Source organism: Molossus molossus, unplaced genomic scaffold, assembly GCF_014108415.1.
Source record: "Molossus molossus isolate mMolMol1 unplaced genomic scaffold, mMolMol1.p scaffold_m16_p_14, whole genome shotgun sequence".
NCBI lineage: Eukaryota > Metazoa > Chordata > Mammalia > Chiroptera > Molossidae > Molossus > Molossus molossus.
In genome coordinates this window covers 22,823,590-22,845,624 of record NW_023425349.1, presented here as the reverse complement: position 1 = coordinate 22,845,624, position 22,035 = coordinate 22,823,590, and the positions used below count along the sequence as shown (strand labels likewise).

Sequence of the window (22,035 nt, the reverse complement as noted above, 5' to 3'; positions counted from 1 at the left end):
TTTTTGAAGATGAACATCAATATAATTAAAAGATAGACATTTTAAAGCACAACATTTTCATTAAAGATTGATAAAACATTAAAGCAGAACATTTTCTAAAGATTATTTTAAATGGAATATGTAACACTACATAAAAATCGCTTTGATTTGTGCAGTCTGCCACTGCTGACCTTAAGCTAGACTTTCTTAGAAAAAGTGACCCACCTAAATGAAAAAGCAATATAATCCAGACAGGAATTGAAACTGCTCTCAAGTAGCGCTCAGTGCTTGCATTCCACTTGAACGAAACAGTCAACACATAGCCAACTACCAACGTCCAGATCTTAAATAAATAAAATATAGACACAGTTGTAAAATATATACACATAAAAATAAACATACAATTGTACAAAATGTGCAAGCATCTGTATCGCATGAGAGCCATGGTTGCAACACGGAGAAGCTGGAGGCAGGTGCTGCTCCAGGGAGCACGTGCAGGCTGTCCTCCTCTGTTTAGGTAAATCAAGTTTTGAAGTAAACAGGCATTTAAAATCCCATGTAGCAATATTAAATATTTTTAAACAAAAATACATATAGTTTTAATTTCAGATCTATTCAAGTTCAAAAACTATTGTATGCATAAAGATACTTAAGGTAAAATGTTCGATTTTTAAACCATGGACATAAAAGCTTAATCTTGTGGAATTCTTAAAGTTTTCTCTATAATGTTTAGGAAAAAAAGAAAAAGAAAAGGTTAAGATAATCAGGTGAAAAGACTCCATTACAGCCTATAAAATATGCTTCTTGCTCGGCCGGTGTGGCTCAGTGGCTTGAGCATCATCCCATAGACTGAGAGGTCCCACTTCTATTCCTGGTCGGGGCACATGCCTGGGTTGCGGACTCGATCCCCAGCAGCCGATCGATATTTCTCTCTCACATAGATGTTTCTAGCTCTCTCTCCCTTCCTCTCTCTGTTAAAAAAAATAAAATAAAAATAAAAACATATTTTTAAAAATATGGTTCTTAAAGTGAAAATAATAGTTTTTGTATTTTTTTAAATGTTTTTATTAATTAATTCTGAGAGAGAAAGAGAGAGGGAGAGACAAGCATTGATGAGAGAGAATCAACCCCTACTAGAGATCAAGCCCACAACCCGGGCATGTGCCCTGATCAGGAATCAAACCAGTCCACTCGATGCATGGCCGAGGCTCAGCGAACTGAGTCACACCAGGGCAAAAATAATTTTTTAAAAGCTAAAAGAAGGCAGACAGCTGAAGTGTGACCATGACGAAATAAGCTAGGTAACAGATGGTGAGAACCCAGTCCAAAGCTTTATGCACATTTAAAGAAGTACAGCTGAAAAAAATATTACTAGAAGAAGAAACAGCAAGACTTGAGAACAGAAGAACCAGCCAGGAAAATTCCTCAGTTTTCCCTACACTAAAACAAATTGACTCTAGCACTTAAAGAAGCATCAGCATAGCCTATGCAGAAACTCTCTAAGAAATATATATATTACATATATATATGTATATATATATATGTAATATATATATATTTCAATCCTATCCGAGGACAAGTGGGAGGGAGAGGAGGGGGGGGAGAGAGAGAGAGAGAGAGAAACATCGACGTGAAAGGGACACATCGAGTGGTTGCCACCCGCACAACCCAGCTAGGACCGGGGACAAACTGCAACTGAGGTACATGCCCTTAGCGGGAATGGAATCCGGGTCTCTCCGGACCACAGGCCGACGCTCTAACCACTGAACCAAACCGGTCAGGGCAAGAACCTCATATTTTAATAGAACACTTACGAATGATAGAAGGAATATATAATCCAGAAAATATGTGAGCACCAAGAACATATTAAAATACCCTAAACCCGCCCAGCCAGTGTGGCTCAGTGGATTGAGCGTCATCCCATGGACTGAGAGGTCCCAGTCAGATTGTTGGTCAGGGCACATGCCCAGGTTGTGGCTAGATCCCTAGAGGGGGGTGTGCGGGAGGCAGCCAATCAATGTTTCTCTCTCACATGGATGTTTCTATCTCTCTCTCCCTTCCTCCCTCTCTCTAAAAAAGCCATAAAAATATATTTAAATAAATAAATAATAATAACCTAAACCTTAGGTTTATTAAACAAAATAACTGTAAGCTGTAATTCAGAGGATAAAGAAAAAGGAGCTGAGCCCTGGCTGGTTTGGCTCAGCGGTTAGAGCGTCGGCCTGCAGTCCGGAGAGACCCGGGTTCGGTTCCCGCTGAGGGCACGTACCTCAGTTGCAGTTTGTCCCCGGCCCTGGTTGGTCGTGCGGGTGGCAGCCACTCGATGTGTCCCTTTCACATCGATGTCTCTCTCTCTCTCTGTTCCTCTCTCTCCCTCCTGCTCCATCTGAACAAGAAATGGAAAAATGTCCTCGGGTGAGGAAAAAAAAAAAAATTAAAAAAAAAAAAAAGAAAAAGAAAAAGGAGCTGATGTGATTACTAGAAAAAAACTACCTCTACTTTATTTTGGTCATATCTATCAATAAAAATAGTCTTCAGGTCTTAAAAATGTTTATAACTTCAACTTTGGAACTTTAATAAATAATGATAAATTCTATTCAAAGAAGATCATCAGAGTGTAATTTAGAATACTGAAAAACTGATAACCTAAAAGTTCAACAACGGAGAAGTGGTTAACTATGGATAATCCACCTAAGAAAATGTTATACAACCAACAAAACAGGTTTTTATAAGCAAAGGTTATATAATTAAAAATACTCCTAAGAATATTAAGGAAAAGCAAAATACAAAAATTATATGACATGACTCTCATCTACTACATAGTGAGGAAAAAGAAAGGTACTAAGAAATGAATGGTTGTTTTGGGGTGGTAAGATTTTGTTTTTCCTTTTTCTTTATTCTGTATTTTCCGAATTGTCTTTAATGAGCACTAATTCTTTTGTAATGAAAAGGATATTAAAATATTCCTCTTCAAGCAATTGTATTAGAGGCAATATTACAGAGATCTCAAGTCCCAGATATATGAGGACATGGAAATTGAGACTATAGCTGCTTCAAAATGTACAAGCTTGCAGGACCCCACAGATTTAACCCTGGGGATTCAGAGATTCTGAGCTATGGCTGTGGAGCTCAGAACAAAATGTGAGTATATTAACAGTACACCTACACAACACTTACTAAGGGCCAGGCCCTGTTTTAATGCTTTATCTACATGAAGTCACTTAATTCTCATAACCCCAGGGAATATGTATTATTATTCCCATTTTATAGATACAGAAACTGAGACTTCAGGGAAGTGACTTTCCCAAGGTCACACAGCTAAAACGGGACAGAGCAGGGATCAGAACCCAGAAATACAGTTCTGGAGTCTGCTTTCTTAACCAGGAGAAAGAAGAGTGGTGCTAAAACATAAAAAAGAGGAAAAGCACCTCCAACATTCACAAGGGAAAATAAAAAGTTGATGTTGGCAACTACAAACTGATGAAATTTTAAAAATGATCCTTAGCAAATGAATGGTCTTCAGTGGCATCTACGCAGGGGTAATCAGCCCCACCCTATTAAACATGAAGTCAGTGATTTAGATGAAAGACTAAAAGGCATATTTACCAAACTCAAAGATTACACAAAATTGGGCATAGTCAATACAAACTGAGATGACTATAATAATTCAAAAAGACATCCTGACATCAGAACGGGCTAATTCAAATAAGATTAAATTTAATAGAGAGAAATGCAAAGTTCTGCTTTTAGATTCAAAATTCAATTGTGTAAGTATAGACTGGGAAGAGGGCAGCTATTTTCTAGTTCAGTATGAGTCCGAAGTATAGCTGGTGTGAGTGCCTATTAATAAAAGTACAATAGCCATATTAAGGTAACTGATTGTTTTAATGCACTATTGAACCACATCAGAAATAAAAGTCAGACTGAAAAAGGAAATGGAAATCACAACATAGGAGACAGGATATAGCTGGGGGAGGGGGGTGCGTGTTTTAGCTTAGAAAAGAAAAGAAAATGTCAAGATTTGATAGCTATCTTTAAATAGCTGGGGAGATGTCACCTGGGGAAGGCATCCCACTTAATTTTCTGTGGTTCTGATGGCAGAAAAAAATAGGTAGGATTAGGAAGCAATACATTTCAGCTCAATATGAGGATAAATCTTTCTAACAAATATAGCAATCTAAAAATGGAATAAGCTACCACCACTAAAAGTGTCTGAGCAAGAGCTGACCACATAAGTCAGGGATGACAAAGTAGGAGAGAATGTCCCTCAATGAGAATTTGTACTAGAGGATCACAAAAGGTATAAGCTTTCAGATTTTGAGTCTATAATACTTTAAAACCAATCTCCAAGAAGTTTTTGTTTCTTATCTGTACTTAGGAATCAGTATCACTATCAGGGAGAGGAAAAAAAAACCAGACTGCATACTTCAGATTTTTTAAGGGAAACTCATGGTCCAAGGTGAAGCATGTGCTTTCACCTACTGAACCTGAAACGCACAGATAATCTCATTCCAGTTTAAAATAAACACTGAAATACACTCCTCAGTCGACTTCCGGGAATGTGGTTTACAGAAGCACTATATACCGTGGAGTCAGATATACAAATGTTCATTGTGGCAGTTTAAAATATAAAAAAATTGATAACAAGCTAAATGTCTTTATTTTTCAATCCTCACCGGAGGCTTTTTAGGGAGAGTGGAAGGGAGGGAAACAGGGAGAGAGAGAGACATTGATTGGTTGCCTCCAGAACAGGGCACAGGAGGAACCTGCAACCCAGGTAAGTGCCCTTGACCGGGAATCAAACCTGGGACCTTCCAGCACACAGGTCAACACTCTAACTGCTGAGCCACACTGACCAGGGCCTGAATGTCATTTTACAGATGACTATTTAAAAAATGGTATCTCTAAAAATAGAACTATTCAGACTTTCAATGGTGTGATGAATATCTATAATCAATGACACAGTATAAATTTATTCAAGAGCAAACTTATTATGGCGAAAATATACTCTCAAAATGTTTAAAAATATATTATTTCTGGATGGTTGGATTCCAAGGGTTAATTTGCTTTTCTTTTTTTTTTTACCTTTATTGTTGAAAATATTACAGACGTGCCTCCTATTTTTCCCCATTGACACCCTCCTCCCCGCTCCTGCCCACCCCCTTCACCCTGTGTCCATTGGTTATGCATATATGCATATAAGTTCTTTGGTTTACCTCTTCCAGCCCCCACCCCCCCACCCCCTCTAATTTACTTCTTTTTTTTTTTTTTATCCTCACCCAAGGACATTTTTTTGTTTTTTGTTCAGATAGAGTGGGAGGGAGAGCAAGGAAGAGAGAGAGAGAAACATCGAAGTGAAAGGGCACATCAAGTGGTTGCCACCCGCACAACCCAACCAGGGCCGGGGACAAACTGCAACCAAGGTACATGCCCTTAGAGAGAACCGAACCCGGGTCTCTCTGGACCACAGGCCGACACTCTAACTGTTGAGCCAAACCGACCAGGGCTAATTTACTTCTTTTTTTTTTTAATCCTCATTCGAGGACATTTTTCCATTTTTTGTACAGACAGAGTGGGAGGGAGAGAGAGGAAGAGAGAGAGAGGGAAACATCGATGTGAAAGGGACACATCGAGTGGCTGCCACCCGCACGACCAACCAGGGCCGGGGACAAACTGCAACCGAAGTACGTGCCCTTAGCGGGAACCGAACCCGGGTCTCTCCGGACCGCAGGTGGACGCTCTAACCGCTGAGCCAAACCGGCCAGGGCTAATTTACTTCTTTATGCTTTTCTTCAAATACTGAATTTTCTCCTAAGAGTATTATTATTTTTATCAATAGTAAATATTCTTCTGTGTGTTTATTTTAACTCTTCTGGCTTATTTTGGATTTTTTTTTCAATATTTTGAATTGTTTCCTCAGAAAAGAGTCACAGACTATTATTAGCTCAAAAAGTATGGTCATTTATAAAAACACTTGAGAGTCCCTATTAAACCATTATGATTATACACTACTGATGTTTAAAAAGTTTATCAGATTATCCTAATACAAATTCAGAATTAACATTTTCTAAAAGGCATCTAGAAAAAAAGGTTTTATACTATAGTACCTTTTTTTTTTTTTTATCCTCACCCGAGGACATTTTTCCATTTTTTGTTCAGGTAGAGTGGGAGGGAGAGAGAGGAACAGAGAGAGAGAGAGAAATATCAATGTGAAAGGGACACATGGAGTGGCTGCCACCCGCACAACCGACCAGGGCCGAGGACAAACTGCAACCCAGGTACATGCCCTTAGCGGGAACTGAACCCCGGTCTCTCAGGACTGCAGGCCGACACTCTAACCGCTGAGCCAAACTGGCCAGGGCGATATAGTACCATTTTTTAAAAAGTATTATCTGTAAGTGCTAACAAGGAAAGATGTCCACAATACAATGACAAATTAAAGACCAAGGTGCAGAGTTTTATACACATGTTATCCCATTTTTGTTTCAAAAATCATGTACTTTATATGTCCACATAGGCACTGAAAAAAATTTAGGAGACTATTCATCAGTAACAACGGTAATATCTGTATAGTGGAAATGGTGGCAGAAAAGAGAAACGACTATTCACTTTTACCATCACACTTCCATGCTGTTTACATTGTTTTTATATAACAAGCATGTTTTACTTGATTTTTTAAATTGTTAAATATTCTTTAAAATAACTTAAACTGAAAATAAGAATTTGTACATTCAAATTTCATACATAATTTCTAGTATGGATTCCTAAAAATGTGTCTTTAGTAGAGTTTTTATTTCTGTCTTTCAAAGAGGTATGCTTAGCTTGTGAGAAAACTTGTTCAACTATAAATTTTCTTCCCAGTACAAATCAATGAGCAATAGTTTATACACAATAGGTCATACTTTCCCAAATTTGCCTCCTTCAAAACAATGTATCCTTTTCAAAGTATACATTCAATACTTATTTTAAAGCACTGTATAAGACTGCATAAAAATTGGCAATGTACAAGTAAAGCAAACTAATAATCACATTTTTCCTTTCACTTGACTTATTATCCACATATACTTTTCTGATTAAAGAATATTAAATACATAAACTGTAAGTAGATTTTGCCTTTTAAACTATGTCATTTTATTTATTGTCATCTAGCATTCGCTAAAAAAAAAACTTGGCTCATTTGTTTTATGTTTTTGTAAAACATTTTCCTAAGCCCTGTACAAGAGAGAATAAACTGACAGGCTTTTTCCCAAGGTAAGGAGCCATAGCCCTAACTGTGGCTCCCAATCAACTACTGCTTCAGGAACTTCATTCTACTTTAAGACAGCTTAATGCTCATTTGAAAACTGTTCTCTTTGTGGTCTGGAAACTTAAGAGTCAAGAATCTTTTAAAATCAAAATCTCTAACTGAGAAAGAACCTAAGCACTGGAAATATCCCTCCTTACTGTTGCCAGGCAAGCAAAAATGCATCTTAGAAAAGGGCTCAGAAGTGGAATCAAGTAGGCCTAGATGGCTAATGTACACTTCCTAAGAGTACATCACAATACTGCCAAACTCTTGGGATCTATAAAACTGAACATCAAGGAACCTTAGAAATCCTTCAAGTTAATCCCACACTTCACTGGGGTTAAGGAGTCCAGAGAAGAGCCCTGCTCTGTTCAAGGTCACAAAGCAAGTTATTGACAGAGCTCAGTTTAGAATTTACACTCTTCTCATCTTTCAGCCACTATTCTTTTCCACCCCGTGCTTCTTTATAAAGTAAAATGAAAACAATGCAATTAGAGACCATGGAGAAAACAAATCTATTATTACTGCCAAAACTGTAAACGGGCTTCAAATTTTCCAACAAGTCTGAACTAATGGAGAGAGGAAAAGGAAAACACTCCCAGCAAAGAAACATGGTGGAGCAGGGGAAGCCATGAGCTTTTCAGATTTATCTGGACAACTCTACACCATGGGGAGATGCCAAGAACCCTAAGGACTGAGTCACATGTGAACTTGGTGCAACAAATGATTTTTTAAGTGTTTAGAAATCACTTACTAAGTCAGTACAATATTCTAATATAGTTGAAATTGTTTAAAAAGAATTACTCATGCCTGGGCCGGTGTGGTTCAGTGGACTGAGCGTCATCTCACAGACTGAGAGGTCCTGGAGTTCAATTCTCGGTCAGGGTACATGTGCGGGTTGCTGTCTCGATCCCCAGTAGGGTTGCGTGCAGGAGGCAGCCAATAGATGTCTCTCTCTCTCTCTCATATGATGTTTCTATCTCTCTCTCTAAAAAAATCAATAAAAGAGCCCTGGCCGGTTTGGCTCAGCGGTCCAGGGAGACTCAGGTTTGGTTCCCGCTAAGGGCATGTACCTTGGTTGCAGTTTGTACCCAGGTCTGGTTGGGTCGTGCAGGTGGCAACCACTTCATGTGTCCCTTTCACATCAATGTTTCTCTCTCTCTCTCTCTTCCTCGCTCTCCCTCCCACTCTATCTGAACAAAAAAATGGGAAAAGTGTCCTCGGGTGAGGATAAAAAAAAAAAAATCAATAAAAGCATATTAAAAAAAAAAAAAGAACTACTCATACCATAAATGATTAGTCTTCACTTTTAAGCAGAATGGAGTGTTAAGAGAATAGAGTCAAGGAAAAGAGCTAGGAGCCCACAGGTGAGAGGAAGAGGAACTGAACTAGAAAGATAAACTGGGAATAAGCTAAAAGTAAAGGCACTGAAGACACTACAAAGAAAAACTGAACAGGACCTAGAAATAATTGAACAGATACAAGGATAAAAGCAAAGAAAAAAGAGATGGCTAAGGTTTCTAGATGACTAGAATCCAGGGGACTTTCGGGGAACATGTGTGGTTAGTCCCATTCTGATATTCCTCCATTTTTTTCCTAATAACGAAAATCAAATCATACTAAAGAAACTAAAAATTTAAACACAACATATTGGGGGAAAAATTTTTTAAATCTTTATTGAAGCTCTTGATGACAAAGTGACTTCAATGGCTGACAGGTCTGTTGAATACCATTCACTAATAAAAGAAAGATCAATCTCTTGTCAATTTCTCAACCTCCCTGTGAAATCCCTCCTACGACCCAGGGTTGTTGTGACAATGAAATCACACACACGAAAGCACCTAATCCAGTGCCTGGTTCATGGCTCAAAAACTGCATCTCAAATGTATGTCCTGTCCACTCTCCCAAACTTTTCTCACTGCCTCTCCTATCTATACCTGCAGCAGGCTCAAATTTACAAGTTGTCTGGAAAGCATAAAAACTTTTTTTCTATAACAGGCAGCACTGCTTGGGATTACAAAATCAAACTGGCTGTGAACTATGAGATAGAAAAGTTACAGAGTGGGCCCCCTGCCCGGTCACATGACCTATTTTCCCCACCATGTCAGGCCTTAGTCAGCACTTTTGGCTAAGAGCTGAAAAACTCTTGTCTCTGCTTCCCAGGTATGCCTCAACCCCATCCAACCACCCACCCCAGTGCTGAAACACAACTGCAAGCCTGTTTCTCTCAAACTCAGATCAACCTTCAGGCTCTACTTTCAATGTAGTCCTTCTACCACTCCCTATTCACTTCTAATTATCTCATACTATCTCTTTTCTAACTTTTTCTTTTTTTTTACTCGCTCCTCTTCTCCCTTGCCCCCACTACTTTAGCCAAACAGCTAAGTTTCAAGCCTTTTTAAAATCATTCATTGGCTTGATCTTCCTCCCTACTCTAGCCTAATCAATCTTGGCCATTATTTCTCTTCTGTTCATTCACAAACCATACATAAAATACAACGATGAGGGTTTATGTTCAGTAAAACAATATTCAAAACTATATACACTGAGCCACCTCTTTACAAGTATCCAATTCCTCACCTCTTCCCACTATCTGAGAGTGACTGGCAGAAATGCTTCATTTTCCATTAATCATGCCACTTTACCCATGTATTCAGCTTCTTACTCTAGTATGAAAAGACATCATATATGTTAGTTAGGCCTTTCTTTTCTAATTTCCTACAGTGCAGTGGATAAGTTACTTGGTCTTGGCTACAGTAATTTACAGTAAATTGCAATAACAACAGTCAAAAAATGTTAGCAAAATCTATAATCATGTCTGACTTTGACAAGACTTAATTTCTTGAGGATCGGAATCAGGTCATAGTAGTCTTTCTATTTCTTAACAGCACATAGCATTCTGTTTTCTACATGAAAGGCATTCAGTGACCTTAACTGAATTGTGAAATAAGGTAAAGAACACTGAACTAGGACTTCATAAATATGAAGCGTGGATTTGTTCACAATATGCGTGACTTTGGGACAATCACATTCTCTGGACCTCAGAAACCTCTCCTGAAGAGGCAGGCATCAGTCAGTCAAGAGTAAATTAACTCTAGAATGACTTCTTCCTGACAATCCAGCAAGACCCCCAAATTGAAAGGGGGCTGTTGCTCATTCCTCCCTCCTGCAGCTTAAATAGCCCAGGGCTCTTAGAAGCCCAGGCTTCTATTTGATCACTTACCAGTTGCACACACAGGCAGCATCACAAAATTACAGATTAGGTGCTGCTCCCCAACACCTTGCAGTACCTCTTTTGGCCCATAACCGGTGGGTAATGCACATACAGGGTGGGTCAAAAGTAGGCTTACAGTTATGAGTACATGGAACAGAGTTTATTCTTGTATTACTATTTATGAATTATTGTATTATTTTCCATATGAACAACTGTAGACCTACGTTTGCCCCACCCTGTATATCTGTGTCTGTCATCTCGAGATTATGTCCACATATGATTATATGCACATTGAAGTCAGAGCCAGGATCTTATTCCTTTAAATCCTTCACAAAGCTCAGTACTTAACATAATCAATTTTTAACTTGACCTGAGAGATGGTATTGATAGAGCAAGAGAATACAGCAGTTCTGGGATCAATTATCACTGTACCAAAAACCTTGAGCAAGTCAAAACCCTGCTGGGCAGACAAAAATTATTTTGCAACTCGATGTCAAGGTGTACTGAACATTGACAAAAGTGAATAAAATAATGTTTAATGTTACTGTTTATTGATAAATTAGCATTCTTATGCATTAAATATCCACTTGTTTTTTACAGTCCCCAGGTAAATATTTGAATAATTAACTTGCCTACAATCTGATCTAAGTTAGGCAATGTGTCACTAAATTATCTTTGAAATTCCTTCCCATTTTTCTAAGAATAAACCCAGGGTAATCCAAAAATCAGAAAAATAACCTCTCTTCCACCCAGTCTGCTTAAGTAATCCAGGCCAGAGGAGATGTAGTGTGGTACAGCAGTTCTTATATAACGTAAGTATTTCCCAAGAAGTACAGTGTGGCCAGAAAGCAGCAGAGGTGGCCCAGCACCCAGTGCCTCGCACAAAGTCTACTGAAATCACCTGAACTGAAAGGCAGCCCCGGACTGTTATGAAACGATTGTTTCATGACTTGAGAAACTTAAGTCACCCAGTCCCCGCTGGTCCCTAACTAGCCCTAACTGGGTTAAAAATCAACTCTATCATGACAGGTTGAACTAAGATCTCTAAGGCCCCTTCCAGCTCTAACATCCAGAAAAGCCCCCACGTGTGCAGAACTGAAGATGGCCAGCGCATCCCCATGGCCAGGAGTAAATTCAAGTTCATCTGCCCATGCTCCGGAGCCCCTACCTGCAAAGCAGAACAGTGATTCCCAAGAGGGGGCACGTCCCCTAAAGAGGGTCTATGAGGATGGGGGCGGGGAGCAGGCAGGCGGTTTCAAACCACACCCGCCCTCCCGTTGGAAGAAGGTGTGCCAAGTTCCTCAGATGCCTGGGAAGGAAGGAGGCTGACAATGCCGCACAGGTGTGGACTTTTGGTCGCTCTTGCACATTGAGGAGGTGCAGAATCGCACCCCAGTGCACTGGGGCTGCAGAGAAGGGCGCTGTGTGCCCGCCGGGACCCCCGAGGGACCGGGCCGAGGCTCACTCACCCACAGACTGCTGAAGTAGTCCAGCCCGCGGCAAATCAGCACGCCGGCGTGCGCCAGCAGCACCTGCACGCCCAGGTAGCTGCCGAGGCTGTAGAGGCCGTAGAGGAGCGGGCCTCCGGCGCCGAGCAGCAGCAGCAGGCGGCGGCGGCGCAGCGCCTGCTCGCCCAGGGCCTCGACGCCGTAGTCGGCGAAGCAGAGCGGCAGCAGCAGCGCGGCCAGCACGATGGGCGTGTGCGCGCGGTGCAGGCGCTGCAGCCAGTGGCGGCCCACGCGCGTCAGCGAGCTCTTGAAGGGGTGCAGGAAGGTGCCGCACAGCACGGCCCAGAGCAGCGGCCGCAGGAAGGCCTCCAGGATGAAGTAGACGAGCACTGCGGCGCCGCAGCACAGGCACACGAACAGCACGGCCCCGGTGTTGTAGAAGGCCTGCTTGATGGGCTTGTCGAAGCGCAGCGCCAGCGCCGCCGTCCGCGGGGTCTCGCCGCTGCCACTGCCGCCGCCGCCCGGCCCGACCAAGTGCGCGACCCGCGGCGCGGCGCCCGGGGAGTCCCGCGGACAGGTCGCCACGGGCGAACTGCCGCCGCCGTCGGCCATGGTGCCTCTGCCGCCGCCGCGGAGAGGCGGCACTGGGACGCCGGGAGAGAGCCACCAGCGAGAGGCAGGGCGGGCGGCGCGCGGCCTTGTGGGAGTTGTAGTCCGGGGCTGGCCACCGAGCGCTCGCAGGACCTTTAGCAAACTACAAGTTCCAGAGAGCACAGGGCAACTCTCTTCGCTCCGACGGACCCAGGTAACAGGTTTCTGAGCTCAAAATCTTACTGGAGGAAAAGAAAAGAAAAAAAAAGGCAAACCCCTTGGCTCCGCGGGATCCAGCTAACAGGTCGCTGAGCTCAAAATCTTTCTAGAGGAAAAGAAAAAGAAAGTTCCCTTCAGCTAGGGTCAATGTCAACTTTTCGGGAAGCGGAATCCCCAAGGAGGCACTACATGCGCAGACTGAAAGCCCAGGCTGCACGTTAGAATCGTGAGGGGGAACACTTAAAAAAAACTGATCCCCAGATGCTATTTGGTAGGATTTTAAATAGCGATTACCATATGCCAGGCCCTCTTCTAAATGCCTCATTCCTACCAACCCACTGAATCCTTAGAACAACCCCAGGAAGAAGGTGGTGTTCCTATCGCTACTTTACGAAGAGGAACACTGAAGCACAGAGAAGTTGAGTACCTTGCCAAGGTCACACAGCTAGGAGGGGTCAGAAGGAGGATTTGAACCCAGAGCCAGGCTTCTACTTTGTTCTCTTAACTACTTTGCTAATTGGTTTGACTGGGATCCTTTGGCATATTCTTTGTAAGCTCCATTGGTGCAAGGGTCAGTGTGGGATTGATCTGAATTCCTGAAAGAGCTCTAGATCAGAGTCTCATGCTGCCACTATTTCTTTTCGAGGCCTGAAGTCAAGTCAAGTAAGACCCAACCCCTCTTCCCCTCTGTCACATGGGAATAATAATAATGGAAGCACTTGTCTCAGAAAAGAGAAAGGAAGCTCTGGGGCAGTGCAAGGTGCTTCTGTTCTGTTGGGAATGTCCTGGAATTCAAGTCTACTGGGCGAATTTCAAACAGCATTTCCATTTCAAAAGAAGGAGGAGGAAGGGAAGGAAGGAAAAGCAAGGTAGGAAGCCTTTACTGAGTACCCAATATGTGAGTGCTTCAAAACCCTGCAAGTTACCATTTCCTGTTTTCAATAAGTTTTAAAGTGAAAGAAAAAGGAATTCCTTTTCATTTTATTTTTGGGTTTCAGGTTACAGTCCTTGTTTTTCAAGTGGTCTTTGGACTCTGTAAATATTTTGCTTCCGTTGTCCTACAGTTTGCTTTGCTTCTTAACTACTTTGCTAGCCCTCCTGAGATTATGATTACAAATTATGGTCACATTTGCTTTCAGTATCCATTTTTCACTGACTCAAACTCCCATTTATATAACAATGGTGCCTCAGTCTCCCTCCCAAAAATATCTTCAGTTATTTCTAGGGAGTCTCAAAGGGGTGCCTCACATATACCCAGAGACATGAGTCAACCACCAACCCCCCATGTCCACCCTGCTGCCCACACAACTCACTGGGTTCAGTGCCTGTCATAAGATTGTCAGAGCCTGTGTCATTATTCCCAGATCCTGGATACTTCCAAACTTCTATTTCTCAGGGTACCAAAGCAGGCCTGGGGTCCACTCAGAGATGGAGAGAAAGTCCTTCTCCCTGACTTGCATACTCTGCTCGTTTGTCACCCAAGCCCTAAACCAGATCACTTGTGGCCAGAGTATTACATCTCCTCTCACAAAGAGTTCCTTCCACGTCTGACCTTCAGTCCTCTAACCACAGAGTCTCAAAACCTATCCAAAGGGTTAGTGAAGGAACAGAAACCAAACCACCTCCTCTGTCCTCCTCCAACCACTCTGCTCTCTTCCTCTAATTACAAAATGAAAGATCCCATGTTACATAAAAATATCTGTCTGGGTGCAAACAGAAACTGACATATTCAATGGACATTAAGAAATGGGGTAGTGTTGCCTAAATTGTGTTGGGGACCCAGCTCAGCACATTGAAAATGCCCTATCATAGTGCTCTGCTTCCAAGTCTCAATGAAAGGCAAAATTTCTGAACATTTCAACTGTTCTAATGGCCAAAGCAATAGAACTGACAGGTGTCCGACAGAATTTCTAGTCAAGAATGGAGCTCTAACAGAAATGAAGGCTGAAGCACTAGAAATGGACTAACATTTATATGGCCTAACACTGTGTTCCCACAGGATTTGCTCACCCTCTGTGATTGCACTTACCACACTGCAGTCAAAGTCAGTGGTTTACATGGGTTTGCTGCATTTCTGTGTCCCATCAACTGACACAGCATAGGACATTTGAAATACAGATTAGAAATTCAGTATTTGCTGAGCAAGTGAATAAATCAGTTGATATTTAAAAAAAAAAAAAAAAAAAAGCCTGTTTGTGCTTCCTCCCAGAAATAGTATTAAAAGGCTGGGGATGTTTCTTGTGATTGAGAGCAGAGAAAAATAAAAATACTGGGATATAGGGCCTAAACACCAATTTTGAAAACGCCATATACAGTCCATTTAAATCTCTAGCTCATAGAGCATGTCCTGTTTAGGCATCTCCTCTAAAACATGAGGCTACTTATGTTTTTTTTTTGTTGGCCTCACACAACAATTACTCCAGTGACCTCAGGAGTCCATAGGCATCCAGGATACAGTGGAGAGAAAATAGATTCTGAGGAGTGGATCAAGCTGACCCTGGAACCACACTGATTCTGACCTTTTCGTTGTATGAACCAATGAATTTCCTAATCACTTAAGCCAACTTCAGTTCAGTTTTACATTTCTTGCAACAGAAAACTTTCTGGCTGATAAAATAATAATAGCTGTGAGAATGAAATGAGTCTCCCAAGCAAATCTTTATGGAGTTATACTAAGTACCTGCTTTGTACAAGGTCAGGTGCTCACAATGGAGTGTGTATATGACTACAAAAAGTGGTATAGACAGTGCAGGAGGGGAGACCATGTGAAAATGTGATCAAAACACATGCATTCAGCCCTGGCCGGTTTGGCTCAGCGGTTAGAGCGTCGGCCTGCGGTCCTGAGAGACCCGGGTTCGGTTCCCGCTAAGGGCGCGTACCTCGGTTGCAGTTTGTCCCCGGCCCTGGTTGGTCGTGCGGGTGGCAGCCACTCGATGTGTCCCTTTCACGTCGATGTTTCTCTCTCTCTCTCTCTCTTCCTCTCTCTCCCTCCCGCTCTACCTGAACAAAAAAAGTGGAAAAATGTCCTCAGGTGAGGATTGAAAAAAAAAAAAAAAAAACACATGCATTCAGATTCCCAATATGAGTCACCTTTGCTAAGTCCATGGCAGACATTGCTAATCAACCACTGAATTCTTTCTTAGACAGCCTCAAAACCCTTCTCAGCAGTCCATTCTAGGAAACCACCACCAACTGAAAAAGGAAGCACATGAGATGAAACTTTGCTTTCCTTACTGTAAGTAACCATTGACAGTCTGACACTAAATAACATTGGCCGACTAAAAGCATAGATAACCGGTTTAAAAGAAAAGGGCTTGGGAAGTGCAAGTTAATGTGCATGTGATAAATTACTATGAGATTTTTTAAAAAATCTCAGTGGCTAAAGAACAAATGATACAAACAAGTCTGATACCATCAGGCCCTCCCTGACTCCTCCCCTTATCCATCTTCCCACGACATATGACCCCATTTACAGCACAGGTCCTGCCAGCTCACTGAGTGGAACGGAGCCTCTCCTGCCTCCAAGTTCCTGTCCTTCTGGTGTGTGCCATCCAGCTGCGGCTAACCTTCCATCCTGTGTCAACAGAGGCAATTTTATCAGTTTGTAAAAGGGTCAGTGAAAAGATTATCAGATTGGTTCGTCTAACCAATTGAGACCCATGTACCCAGAAAGGGCCAGATGAATAAAAAGAAGCTTGGGAAGTTCTGCTGGGGAGAAAATACTTAAAAAAAAAAAAAAAATTCTGCAACCAAAGTCACTCCCCCCTTCCTCTTCTAGGGTGGGAGAAAGGTTGGCAGGGAGAAGGGCATTTGCAAGGTAAAATTTGTGATGAACAGTTATTACTAAAAGCCAGAATTGCCAGTCTGGAAAGTGGCTGGCCTTAAGTGTTCTTTACTGGTGGCTCCTCATCTTCACAGGGGTGATTTTTTTTTTCTTTATTGATTTTAGAGAGATAGAAACATCAATGAGTGAGAACATCGATTGGCTGCCTCATGCATGTTCCCCCCCCCACCCCGACTAGGGATTGAGCCCACAACCTGGGCATGTGCCCTGACAAGGAATCTTAACTGGCGACCTCTTGATGCATGGGTCAATGATCAACCACTGAGCCATACCAGCCGAGCTCACAGGGGTGATTTTTATCTGGAAAGTTAGGAATTAGGATTTGGAATTCTTTTTTTTTTTTTTTATCCTCACCCGAGGACATTTTTCCATTTTTTGTACAGACAGAGTGGGAGGGAGAGAGAGGGAAACATCGATGTGAAAGGGACACATCGAGTGGCTGCCACCCAGACGACCAACCAGGGCCGGGGACAAACTGCAACCGAGGCACATGCCCTTAGCAGGAACCGAACCCGGGTCTCTCCGGACCGCAGGTGGACGCTCTAACCGCTGAGCCAAACTGGCCAGGGCAGGATTTGGAATTCTTAGCCCACCCTTTCCTTGGCTGTACTCACGATAATATACTCCAACCAAGGCTGAGGTCATCTACAAACAGCCAGCCTTCTACTGCAAATTAGAGCAAGTCTGAAAACCAGAAAATGGGAGATGCACTTCAAATTGGCCAAATTCCTCTTTATTTATAAATGAACTATGTTTGTTTGAGAACCAAGTCCTGCTGGCTTTAAATCCTAAGGTCACGCCCTGGCCGGTTTGGCTCAGCGGTTAGAGCATCGGCCTGCGGTCCAGAGAGACCCGGGTTCGGTTCCCGCTAAGGGCACGTACTTCGGTTGCAGTTTGTCCCCGGCCCTGGTTGGTCGTGTGGGTGGCAGCCACTCGATGTGTCCCTTTCACGTCGATGTTTCTCTCTCTCTCTCTCTCTCTCTCCCTCCCACTCTATCTGTACAAAAAATAAATAAATAAATAAATAAATCCTAAGGTCACTTGTTTGTACACTCTGGCACTCTGGGCACCACACTGATGTCCCTGCCCTTTTGCTTACTCCAGTCAATTCTCTACATTACAGCCAATGTGATCTCCCTAAAATCTAATCTGATCCCTTCCAAGCCTCCTTACCCTGTGGGAAGATGTCTAAACTCTTTACTACAACAAGGAACAAGGTGAAGGACCTGCCTCACTGCTCCCCAGTCCCTGCCTTGTTCTTTTTTTTTTTTAATCCTCACCCGAGGACATTTTCCATTTTTTGTTCAGGTAGAGTGGGAGGGAGAGAAAGGAAGAGAAAGAGAGAAACATCGACGTGAAAGGGACACATCGAGTGGCTGCCACCTGCACGACCAACCAGGGCTGGGGACAAACTGCAACCGAGGTACGTGCCCTTAGCAGGAACCGAACACAGGTCTTTCTGGACCGCAGGACGACGCTCTAACCGCTGAGCCAAACCGACCAGGACCCTGCCTTGTTCTTTACCCCCCCAGCAAGGTGGTGGCCCCCAAAGATATCCGGGGGATAATCCTTAAACCTGTGAAGTGTGTCACCTTACATGCTAACAGGCACTTTGCAGATAAGATTAAGATAAAGCTTATGAGATGGGGAGATTATCCTGGATTATTCAGGTGGGGCCTAAATATAATCACAAGTATCTTTATCAGAGGGAGGGAGGGAGATTAGATTACAGAAGAGTGATCTGACCACAGAGGCGGACTTTGGCATGAAGGAATACCCACAGCTACCGGAAGCCAGGAACGGCAAGGAAGGATCCTCTTCCCTATAGTTCCCAGAAGAAAGCAGCCTTGCCAACACCTTAATTTTAGCATCATAAGGTTCAGTACCAACTTCCGGCCTCCAGAACCACAAGAATACATTTCTGTTGGTCTAAGCCACTACATTTATGGTAATTTTTTCACAGCAGCGATAGGAAACTAAGACAAACCTGGTCAAATAACAGTGGCTCCTAAACACATCCTGCTGGTCTTTTTTCTGGGGTTGCCTTTCCCTTTCTTGGAGGTGCTTCTTCACACCCTTTGTCTGCTTTCCTGCCCCTTCCTTAAGATTCAGCATCACCACCGCCTCCTGCTTTCCTGGCTGCCCCAGGCTGGGTGAGGGTCCCTTGTCCAGGTTTGCACTGCACCTGAGTATTTTCTTACCTTTGCAGTCACTAAAAGGTATTATCGTGGTGTTTATGTGTCTGACTCCCGAACTAGGCTGTTTTTCCTGGAGTCCTCCATAGGGATCGGCATATAAGAGTTCTCAGTAAAGATGTACTGAATGAATGAACAAACAAGTGATTACAGCTTCTTGACTTCCTGGATACAGGTGACTTTTCCATCCTCTCTTTAGCTGTATTTTTTTACAGCTTATCCCTTTGCCCTTGCACCTAACTGAACCCTAAGAAATTTCCAAGGCAAACATCCACTAGGGTCACGAGGGGGGTGAGGATTAGAACTTCTGATGCAGAATGTGGTAAAGCCTAATTCTTTCTTAACCTTCCTTGAGTTTCTCAACCTGGCCCTGGCAGTACCGGCAACTCAGCCACTACTTCCTGCCATCTCAATACCTCTTTGATGATTCATAGGCTCTACAACCCAACTGACTATTTTTAATGTATAATATGATTTACTTACCAATATGGCTCATAGTTAAAATTCTTAGAGCTAGTTATGCACTATTAACCAAGTAATACAGTTTGAGTGGGATTATTATAGGTCTCCATGTACTATTTGATAAAGGTATTAATCTAAAGCTATAAATGCAGATTTATTTTGCAAATTGTTTCTCTACAATTGTCACCCGACCACTGCAACATGATTTTCCTCTGTGTCAGACAAGACAGGTTGCCATCTTCTTCAAGGTCTATAACTTTGGCGAGACTTTACGATGAAACTATGTAAAACACACAAACAGAAAACCAAAGATGCACCAGAGCAAAGCAATAAGGAATTATAAACTACTTTTAATACATCAACAGGACGAATTTCAAACCATGTTGAGAATTTATATTTTAAAGTTTAAATCTAGTTAATATATTCTAACTGTGACATAATCCTCTAAGGATAAAAGTATTCATGATGGCAAATGGACAGTACAATCATTTAGGCAGCACTTAGGAATATTGCTACAGTTACTTTACATAAATAGAAATCCATGTCTTTATTAGTAAGGTATCACACATCTTAGAGTAAAAATTCAGATGAGACAGGCTTATAAATATACATAAATCTCCAAATCAATCACAATTGAACATTAAATACATAATTATTATAAAACAAATATAATCCATCAATGTCTGTTTAAAGGCATCATTTTTACAAAATAGTATTTTATAGACAATCTCAAAAAAGGATATTAATGCTCCTGGAGCCAGGTTGTTCCAGCGTATCAACGCAGCTGTGGGAATAAGGCATGTGGAGAAGCTGCATTTGCTCTTCCAGGTGGCCAGACATTCTATGTGATGAAACGGTAACCGCCCTGGGGACCTGGGTGAATGCCATAACCCCTGCAGCACCCCATGACCCAAGAGAACCGCTTACTCTCCAGAAGAATGGAACTGAACAGCTACTTGCCTGACAGCAAATATCGAGGGGAGGGGTGGACTAAAAACATTAGTCAAAAATCAGTATATTTTAAATGAGAAATTCCAGATATGAATGATTCACTTAAATTTTCAGCCATATTTAAAATCACATTAGCATAGCCATTATTTTCATGAAGCCGAACTTATATTCAAATCACCTATGAAATATAAAAACAAGGAAGTCCAACTGGAAACTAAGTAATTGAATAAATAACTAATCAAATTAAATACAAAACAAGCATGGGTTGCATCAACATGCCATGTACTCAGTTAACACTAGTCTCCATTTCTTAACTAACAGTAAAAAGAAGCCAAACTCAACAATGATACTTTATACATTCTTAACAATTCATATAATGTTGAATGGAGGAGGCAAGGCTTATAAAAGGATCTAGGAATCCTTTCTACAAACTAAAGTACTATAAACTCCAGGGTCATTTTGCCTGTAATACACACAATGTTTTGCATCTTGGGTTTTAAAGTATTCAAGAGATTAGAAACAAAAACAATCTTGGCAAAGACCTTCAAATGGTCATGGTATATATATACATATATATAGGCATTTATGTGTAAATACAGACCGCATTGTGTATGTACAAACATATATACAAACACTGAGAATAATCAAACTGTTCACTAAACATAGCCAATTCTGTTTAGAGAACAAAGACATACAATTATATACAACTAAATATACACATCTCAGCATTTGGCCTGTTGCAGTGGTTCTGAAACATTTTTCCATTATGATACACAAGGTAGATGACATTGTCACATGCATAAAACATTCCGGTAGCTGTAGCAAATTTTGATACAACTTAAAAAAAAAAATAATGTCTGCAGTTGTACTATAGGAGTATTTGGCAGGGACCTAAACCTACCTAGCCCAGGGGGTTGGAGGAAGAAATATTTAAGCTGTGGCCAGAAAGATGAGTAGGAGTTCAGCAAGCACAGGAAGTGGATGGGGAATGTTTGGGTACAGGGAACATGAGAGGTAAAAAGCAAGTCTGAAGAACTGAGAGCTGTTCAGTGTTGCTGGGTCATAGCAAGTGAAGAGTGGTGACAAAAGAAGATACTGGAGGTAACCAAAGTGGCTTGCATTTTACACGAACAACAGTGTGACATCATTAAAAGTTGGAAGCACAAATATGCAAAACCGCAGAACCAATTCGTGAAATAAGTAGCTTGACTTGAAGTGTAAGCATAAAGGAAATCCATTAATTTATTTCTTCCCTGCCAGCTACAGGGACCAGCTGAAGGCTCTCTATAGTTTCAACCTATTTATAGCTGATATATAATACACATAAGAGAATGACATATAAAAATATTTTCTCTCTTATTTACAATGTGGGTGCCTGCATACTCAGTATCTTCACTGCTCAACAGCCACTATAGCTGAGAGGGGACACACAGGCCATCCTCAGCCATGACTAGAGGGCTTAGTCATGAAGCAATGGTAATCAGGTAGAACCAGGTAGAATCAGGTTGAGCCAAATGTCTTCAGTTTGAATCCTATCCAGTTCCTTTGCTCACCTGGTGTCATTTAACCTCTCTCCACCTGCAATGAGAATTATTTCTCCTATGTCGCCTATGTTTCCTATGTCTCCTATTTCTCAGATGAGCTTGGTGAACTGTGCAAAATCACAGAAGCTCAACGTTTTTCTTCTCTGTGTTCAGTTCCAGAAGAATCTGAAAGCTCTGCCCAAAGGTGGACTTTCACCTCTGGCATAAATTCCAAGGATGGCTTTAGAAATCAGTCTCCAGTGTTTAACGAAAAAAATCCACAAAGTTGGAGCCAGCTTTCAGCAACAAGGGCAAGCCAGAGGA

The 22,035-nt window shown here is 41.9% G+C and overlaps 1 protein-coding gene across 5 annotated transcripts in view; it reads right to left on the bottom strand.

Moving 5' to 3' along the window:
• Nucleotides 1–12,538, bottom strand: part of TMEM245 (transmembrane protein 245) — an 89,659-nt gene extending 77,121 nt beyond the window's left edge. For all 5 annotated transcript variants that reach the window (XM_036260817.1, XM_036260819.1, XM_036260818.1 and 2 more), the window contains exons 1-2: nucleotides 11,948–12,538; nucleotides 205–322 (exon numbers count right to left, since the gene is read on the bottom strand). In XM_036260817.1, the coding sequence (XP_036116710.1) occupies nucleotides 205–322; nucleotides 11,948–12,538 (709 nt within the window). The remainder of the gene's footprint in view (nucleotides 1–204; nucleotides 323–11,947) is intronic.
• Nucleotides 12,539–22,035: the final 9,497 nt, after the last annotated feature.